This window comes from Thermobia domestica, chromosome 1, assembly GCF_964235325.1.
Source record: "Thermobia domestica chromosome 1, izTheDome1.hap1.1, whole genome shotgun sequence".
Classification (NCBI taxonomy): Eukaryota; Metazoa; Arthropoda; class Insecta; order Zygentoma; family Lepismatidae; genus Thermobia; species Thermobia domestica.
In genome coordinates, this window is record NC_137454.1 from 345,711,589 (window position 1) to 345,720,382 (window position 8,794).

General features: G+C 36.7%; 1 protein-coding gene across 1 annotated transcript; it reads right to left on the minus strand.

Moving 5' to 3' along the window:
- Positions 1 to 555: 555 nt before the first annotated feature.
- LOC145681535 (uncharacterized) lies at positions 556 to 6,915 on the minus strand. The gene is made up of 2 exons (XM_081753182.1): positions 6,483 to 6,915; positions 556 to 833 (listed from the first exon to the last, which is right to left on the minus strand). The coding sequence occupies exons 1-2, from the start codon at positions 6,913 to 6,915 to the stop codon at positions 556 to 558; spliced, it is 711 nt and encodes a 236-aa protein (XP_081609308.1).
- Positions 6,916 to 8,794: the final 1,879 nt, after the last annotated feature.

The following is an 8,794-nucleotide window of genomic DNA, read 5'->3' on the forward strand; positions in this document are numbered from 1 at the left end:
CACTCTCATTCTCGCTACATAAACATTCAATTTTACTACTCATTTGTCTCCTTTACCCTAGGTATTACTTGAAGCACATAAAGACAGTCATTCTCGAGGAAAATCAATACTTCCTTGAAAACAACCTCGCCTATTACTGAATAACTATGGAGGGCCCGTTCGGGTATTTGAGTTTCACTGTCAGATATCCACGCAAAGAATTAAGTAAGAATATCCAGATCGTAAAAGGCTCAAGCAAATTTTGGGAAGAGGACCTCCGGGATCGGTACTCATGTTTAGAAAACAATCTGGAAATCCCCCTCCCTTCTGATGCTTATCATGAGATTCGTTACTTTGAAGCTGTCCATCTAGTATATGCTATAAGCACTGGAGTGAATATCGGTTTGAACTATCATGGTTAAAGTCAGCTACCATTAATTCTTGTGTAAACGTTTTGAACCATAAACCTCATGTTTAAGTTGCTTTATTAATATTATTAATGTTATTTCAACTCCTACTATCATTCAGAAGGGAAAGGATAACCATTATATAACATTCTATGAGATTACCATACCTTTAATGGCCCGGTGATGGAGATTCTTCCCAAGCATATGGACTTTGAGGAACAGTATAATCGAAGCGATCGTAGTGTCCAAATCCTCCAAGACCAAACTTGTTTTGGCTAAAGACCTTCTGAAGTGAAGTTATCGCTGCAAGAACTAAAGCAACTTTGCCCACGAATAGTGATTTGAAAGAGAGAAACTTTGCTAAAATCAATCCAGCCGTTAGAAGAAGTGTGTAGAATCCACCAAATAGTACCAATGACAACATTGCCTTCTTTTTCTTTTTGTTACCTGAAACAAGAAGAAAAGCTTAAATGTTAAAATATCTTCGATTGAACCAAGGATGTTATAAAATAGAGGATCTGCCCATAAAACAAAATCGTGAAGCCATACGTCACAGCTTCGCCACACCTACTCTGCCAGCTCCGCGCCACTAAGATCGCAATGTTTCGAGCCAACACACATGGCAAAAACGAGAGTAGCCAATCAGACGTGCCGGCTCAGACGATGCTAAGTTGTTTGTTTTGCTTCACTGAGTTCATAGAATGAAGATACGTATGAGTAGATCCTCTATTTTATAACATCCTTGGGTTGAACAGTACGATCTCAGTTTATGTTGCCCGTACAATTTAGTAAAAGATAAAAATGTTACTTTAAATACATTTAAATGTATTGATATCTTTTTTTGCAAGGAAAGGTTTATTCAAAACCAAATTAGTTTCGTTTCGCATTCTGAAACTACAGTAGACTTCCAAACCTACATGAATTGAATACCTGAACCGGGAGTCATATATCTCTAACTTCGGCTTGCAATAGAGGGATAACATCAGGAGAACCTGTTCTTCGAATACTTTATACATATGAAATAAATCTTTTACTCGTTATTTCTTACAATTATCGCTGTGTACGAATCAATATTGAACCTCGAAGTTATGCTAGTGTTTACTAAGTCATGTTTCAGTGGAAGAATAGCAGCTGAAATTAAATCTATTCTTCAAAACTTAAATCCATATTTAGAAACAGTTTGTCGTCGGCAATCAACAGGTCGTTTACGACAAATATGGTTGCAATAGAGTAATAAAATAAGAGATGGAACTTATTTTGCAGTACTGAATGAATATTTAAGAAATACTTCTCGGTGTCTACTTGGATCACGGTGGTTCAGTAGTAGAGCGCTTAACTCTGGTGTGTGCGGTCCCTGGTTCGATTCCACGCCAAGTAAGCCGTAATGGACAACATCAGTCCGTACATTTTCTTAGGGTACTCCCGTTTTCTCCCTCGTTCTCATTCCACCAATTCTTCCATAATTTGCATGCCTTAATCATCCATCTCCCTTAGCCTAAAGGGTATAGTTGTGGGACGTTAAGCTCAAAAATTTCATTTCATTTTCGCTGTCTATTATCGTTATTACATTATCTCCAGCAGTTTTTAAACCAGAAATCGTAAATCTTCACCATTTCCAGTTTAAAAACAAGGATTATACTAGGTGCATTCAAGTTATAACACCTATTGTTTCTCACTACCTAATCACACGAAAACTACGAAACTTGTGTCACTTGGCTCTCCACAGTCATACAAATTTTCCACAACGTCGACGCAATGATTCCATGATCACAGCGAACACTTATTTAGGGGTCTGTTTTGACCACTGGAAAATCACTGGTGCAATAGCGGCGCGGCTAGTAAATGTGTGACCATGGAGTGTGTCTTTCGTCGTTAGAAAAGCCAAAAGTCGCTAGGAAAAACACTCCAACATTGCCTGATAACATGCTAACGCGCGCAGCGTTGTAGTAGTCCGTCAGCATTCGTGACACTTTTTTCGCATTATAAGGTCTTCATGCAGGATTGTGTGTACAGATCCAACGGAAATGCCAACTTAAAAGGCGATGTATTCCACACTAATTTGCCGATCATCCGAAACAACATTCTCCACACGTTCGATCATGTCGTCAAATCGGCTTATGCGAGGCTGAGATTGTCTTGTTTTCTTTTTTCTTTCTTTTTTTTTCACACGACGTCCTGGCTTCTTTGAACTGTCTCTCCCACGAACGCACATCCATGACACCATGACATGTTTGACAGTTGGCGATGAAATTCAAGCGATGTCACGCCACACAAATCGAGAAAACGACGAGTATGGTATCAAAAACAGTTATTACTCTCTGCACTGCGGCTAGAGTTTTATGTGCTGTTCGGTGTTGCCATCTTTGTTACGCATTGACAACGAGCCCTCGCGTACACCACATTTGTATTTGTCACCAGTCCTGAGAAAAAACTGGAGGTGTTACAACTTGAATGCAAATCGTAGTTGAGATAGAACTTTATCTTGTGATACTGAATTCATACAAAAACCATTCCTCGCAATTATTATTTTCGCACTATAGTGACCAATATTAAAACCGGAAGTGGTGGTGCAGTTCTGCCATTTCAATAAATTAGAACTGAATCCGAAAATGGAAGTAGATTTCCAGCACTTCCGGTTTTAATAGATAAAGCAGAGTGAAGGTGCAATATACTTGGACGCTTAATTTATTGCAGAACGGAACGACTACGTTAAAACCGGAAGTAGTTGATTTGTGCCACTTCGCATTTGAATGTAAATCGATATTGAAAACAAGTTGTAGTGGCTATTATAACTCTTCCGGTTCTAGTAGGGAGCTAAACATGGAGATGAAGTATATCAACGAACCATTTTGTTGTTGTTGTTGTTGTTTAATTTTTGACCCTCTATCGCCTTCCTAAAATTGATAGTGATCTATCAAGAAGTTGTTGAGAATTCTTGTCTGCCGAACGGGCAAACATACGTCTTTTGTTTCCTCAACGTACGGACGATCACACGGACTGAGAGGGTAAATATTTAAAGAATTTTTGGCAAACTGAACTCAAAATCAATTTAATTCGGGTTTCTCGTCTCTTCTTGTTCAAGATAGGCAAAATATAAGTATATAAGGTTATGTGATCTTGACACTCGTAATATTTGTGTGTGTGTGTAATTTGAGGAATAATTGTAATTTCTTTTTGTTTCTTTCTTCACCAGGCACTTCTGTAAATTCTTTGGTTATCCTATGGTAAGACATCGCTATGTTTTTAAATGCGTTACTATAAAAATGTTCGATAAATTGACCACAAAGTTATCTATTCAATGGACGATTTAAACTATACTGATGTTGCTATTTGGAGAATTATGATTAAGAATGAGATTTCTGGGCTTTAGACATCTATGGTCAAGTTATCCCGTTACCTATGAGGGATTTCTTCCCTCGGCGATCGCACTATCAGACGAAAGGGAAGAAAGGAACCAGTCTGGGACCTATATGTTAAGTACCATCCCGGTATTTACCTAATGTGAATGAGAAAAACTCAGGTAAACCTCATTTAGGATGGCTGGACTTCAAAAGCTTGTACACTTTTTCGACCGAGTATTCCCTCCGGGAATCAAACCCAGGGCCGCTCATACCAAAGAGGAGTGCGTTAGCGAGTACGCTAAGAGGGGTTACAATGTTGCTATTTAAAATCATTTCCTATTTGTCTGTTATTATTGCATTTTGATGAAGATAAACATTGAAATTATCGCATTTCTCTGTTGGACTCATGTACTATTACCTTCTATGCTAGAAGATGTATATAATCTAATTGATTCCATTAACATTGGCATCTAACAGGCTTCTTTCTCAAGTAGAACTAATTACATATGACTCTAAACCTCTACGTCAAATTTCACTCTGACCCGCTGCTCACTAGGTTTCTGCAGTGAGTCTATGCATGCTCTCTGTATCACTAAAATATTCTAGAGCTGAGAAATCCTTAAGCACGTATGCAAGTGATAGCCAACTCATAATCATCATCAGGTATTCTGCATTATTGACAGGTCACTTACTGCAACTGAGAAGCTTCCATGCTCCACGGTCTTCCGCTAACCTATTCGTTTTTACTTACAATTTTTTTGTTTTGATATCATCCATTAATTGTAGTCTCCTTCGCCCCCTCCCTCTCTTTTCTGCCACTGTATCCTCTACCACGTCATTCATGATACAGTTCTCCTAGCATTCGTTTTCTGCTCGACCCAGCTAATTCTCTCCATTCTTCTCCACACCCACATTTCGAAAGCTTCCAGTCGCGTTTCATCATTTTTGCGTAACATCCATGTTTTTGACCCATACAGCACAATCTTCCACACGAAGCATTGTATGAGACTTTTTTTTCAACTCTTTGCTTAAAGTTTCACAAAATAACATTTTCTTCCTCCTAAAAGCTTCTTTCGCCATTTCTATCCTTCCTTTTATTTCACGTTTACATTTCATATCATTACTAACAGGCACGTAGCCAGGATTTTATGAAGGGGGTGGTCCGTGACCTTAAATATTATGGTCACCACACGAGGGGCTCACCACAAAATAACATTTCTAAACTATTTTACTGGAACATATATTGGTTCTTTTAGCCAAGATTTCGTAACGGAGGAAGGGGGGGGGGATGCGTGACATGAAATTTTGAAGCTCGGTCAATCTAAACTACTTTACTATCAACATTTATTGGTTTCTTAAGACAATAAAATGAGGATATGTTGGTAAGTATTTTAATAACACACTATGAAGAAATCTCGAGTGAAAGAATAAAAAAGTATTGAAAAAGATTTTACAATATTTAAGTTGTTCCTCTGTTCACTCAAATATAACAATTTTCCTTTCATTATGACCTCAACTATTATGAAAAGTACATACTCAATAATGTCTTCTACAATATCTGCGTTCCTTTCTGTGTTTAATCAAATGTTAACAGAACTTTCTTTCCACATAATTGTTTTGTTTTTATTATTCCTTCAACTACTGTCTGTTCCAAATGACAGGTTAGTAAAAGAGCAGTACAAAATTGTTTTTGAAATAACATGTTTAATACTGCAAGGATGCGATGAGGAAAAATTATGATAAAAATTGTCCATACTGTTACACAACGGCACTATGCTTTTGGACTCTTGAAATCTCCCAGACTAGTAGCAGGAATTCTGAGAATTCCATAACTTTTCTTGAAATTTCAATTTCCCTGACTCTTCCAGGATATCTTGCTCACCTCGCCACCATGCATGTCAAATAATACAGATCTTCTCATAAGAAAGAGTAACTAAAAGCTTCCTGCATTTTTAAAAAAGAAAACTTAACTCTATCTTCCTTTTTCTCACTTCATTTTGTTTCATCCTTCCTTAATTTCTTTTTCATTTCTGGTCCCGTGGGGGGGGGGTCCGGACCTCCCCCTTGGCTAGTTCCTGTTACTAATAATACTACCCAGGTATTTAAAACTAGTCAGTTTTATTTCCTCTTCACCTACTTCTATATTTGACACTGACCCTTTTGTTCCAATCTTGTCTTACGAACATTTATTTTCACCCCGTATTCTTCACAATCCATCTTCAAGTTTTCTAACATCATATTGATTTTTTCTTCAGATTCTGGAACAAGCGCCGCCGTATCATCTGCAAACCGTATACACCTGATCATTCTACTTCGTACTGAAATGCCGTCTTCAATTTTTACTATTTCCTCTAGGTAGATATTGAATCATGTAGGCGAGAGATAGCATCCCTATCGAACTCCCCTTACAATTGTATTTGCACATGATAATCTACTAAACATTTACAATACTCATTATGAAAACTATAATTTAATCAGTAGATTAAGATCCATTGCTTAATTTTCAATAAAATTGATATATTTAATATTTCATCACCTTTCATTTAAGGAGTTGTTGTTATTTCATTAATAAAAAATAAAATACTAAGAATAGTTGCTTGTACCTTTCATAAACAGGACATTTTCCACCCATTTTCTGCCCGGAAAAGAGGAAATGCTAGTGCAAAATAAAGAATAGTGTGATAGTGCATCCTCCTTACACGAACAACAGAGTTGTCTAAAATAACAATTAAATAATTAAATATTTTAAACTTACGTCCTTCAACAAGGGCATCGTCACTTTCCATACCAATATTCAGAAGTCCATTTTCATTATTACTTCTTGACACTACCAGAGTTGTTCCAGGGAAAATGTTTACTCTAAGCGATAAATGTCTCAACATTCTGGGAACATAATTAAAGAGCAGATCGCTGAAACTTTTACCCTCCAGAGCACGTCCACTTTCAACGTTAGATTCGCTTCCACCACCTGAATATTCCAGTTTAATTCCATGACCCAACTCTAAAGATTTCGTTTCCAGTAGTTGCTTTATATCCTTCACAATCTCCTGTTTTAAACAGTCAGCGTCCTCTGGACAATCTGCTTTTTCAGTATTGATATCATTTTCTGTTGCTTTCACATTTGCCACGATAGATGTCAGTGCGATCGTTAGAAGATAAGACGCTAAGCCAAGCCTTATTGGACCCATTCTGACAGACAAATGATAGTGGTTTTCACCTTTGCCTATGCTTTTATACAACCACTTAAGAAACAATTATGTCTTTCAAGTAACGGCCAAAAACATAAGAGAAAACAGTAATACTTATACATTTCTATAATTAAGTACATAGTAAATTAAATAATAGCTGTGATTACATTAATATTTGAAGTTAAAAGGGTTCAATTTATAAATAAAACATCAAGATGAATAAACCAGTACATTTCGTCACGTACATGAACAAAGTACAAGTAATATACAATAACCTCTGTGTATTTTACGGTTGGGATACAAAGTTAGAATTGTATAAAAGGTTTAATACATAAAACATCCGTTAGTTTAAAGTACGGACATTAGAATAATAATAATGCACATTAAAAATGTATCAGGTCAATGTTAGTTAATTTGACATTTGGTGACTTTATTTTTAATATAACGGTCTTACAACTAGTGCAAAGTCTTTCAACTAACAAATTATGAAAACCATTTTTCCACCCATTAAACTGAATGATGTTTTAATAATAGTGTGTTTTAGATTTTGTCAAATTGATTTTAATTACCATAACTAACTGTATGGTCTATGGAATCCGAAGGCTTAATACTGCGTTCACAAAAGCTCTCCATTTACTTCTATCCTTAGCCAATTGGATCTAGTTTCTACTTTGTATTTCTATTTCTGCGAGATTTATCTTAATATTGTTCTCCCTTCTGTCGCAAGTCTTACTAATGCACAGTTTCCGATTGCATTTTCCACTCAAAACTTTGAAAGCGTTCCTACTTTCTTTCTTCTGGCTACATGACCTGTCCACCTGAGCCTCCTAGACTTGATGACCCCAGCAAAGTTTAGTAAACGGTATAAACTACGCAGTCCTCGTTGTGAAGTTTCCGCCATTCCCCATTCCCATTTCTCTTGAGTCCGAATATTCGTCTCAAGATATTATTGTCAAATAATTTCAATTTGAGTACTTTTCTCAGAGTAAGCGACCGATACAGCACATCATTGGTATACATATTGTTTTATATATTTTAAGCTTCAAATTCCTTAACGACAAAGGATTTTTGAACTGAACGAATTCCCTGCTCTCAGTCGAATTTAACTTTTTTGAATATGATTTTGGTCTGCTAATATTAATCTCAGATATTTGAAAGTATCAACTTTGACGAAGATATTATTTGGTAATTTGACACATCCATAATTTCAAGTATTATGATCCCGACTAACATCCATGTGCTTATTTAGTTTTCTCTGCATTTACTTCTAAGCCATGTCCTTGCAAACTTTTAAATAAAACCTCTGCATTGAACTTATTTATTTTTGTTAATCCTTTCAGCAGATATCCTCAAAAATGCCAATCAAAAGAATTTAGTACACAAATTAGCTACAAGCACATTTGCGAGTGTCTGAATGACAAGTTGTTAGGTACTGAATTGCCATCTGTTGAGTATATTAGAAATCACAACGTTTATAAATAGTGTGTGTTCTGCACTCACTATTGTGAAAGTATCTGCTGAAAGGGTTAAAATGGTTATTGTTCTTTAAAAGATTATGTCGTTTCTTTGGTAGATCACTGAATGGAATTCTCAGTTCTGTGTCGGGTACAACAAAGTAGTAAGCTCTAACGATTTATTTTGTTATTGCTAGAAATGTTGTGCAGGAGGCGACACGAGGCAAAAAATAGTTTTCTCAGGTCCAGTGGCGGAGCCAGGGGAGCGATCGAGGCCATTGCCCCCCCCAGAAGAGGAAACTTTCTTATTTTATATATATAAATAAAACATATCCCAGAGCTTGGAGTTCTTAAAAGTAGCTCTAAATAGCAGTATTACAACCCCCCCAGAAGTCCGTCCTGGATCCGCCCCTGCTCAGGTCGGT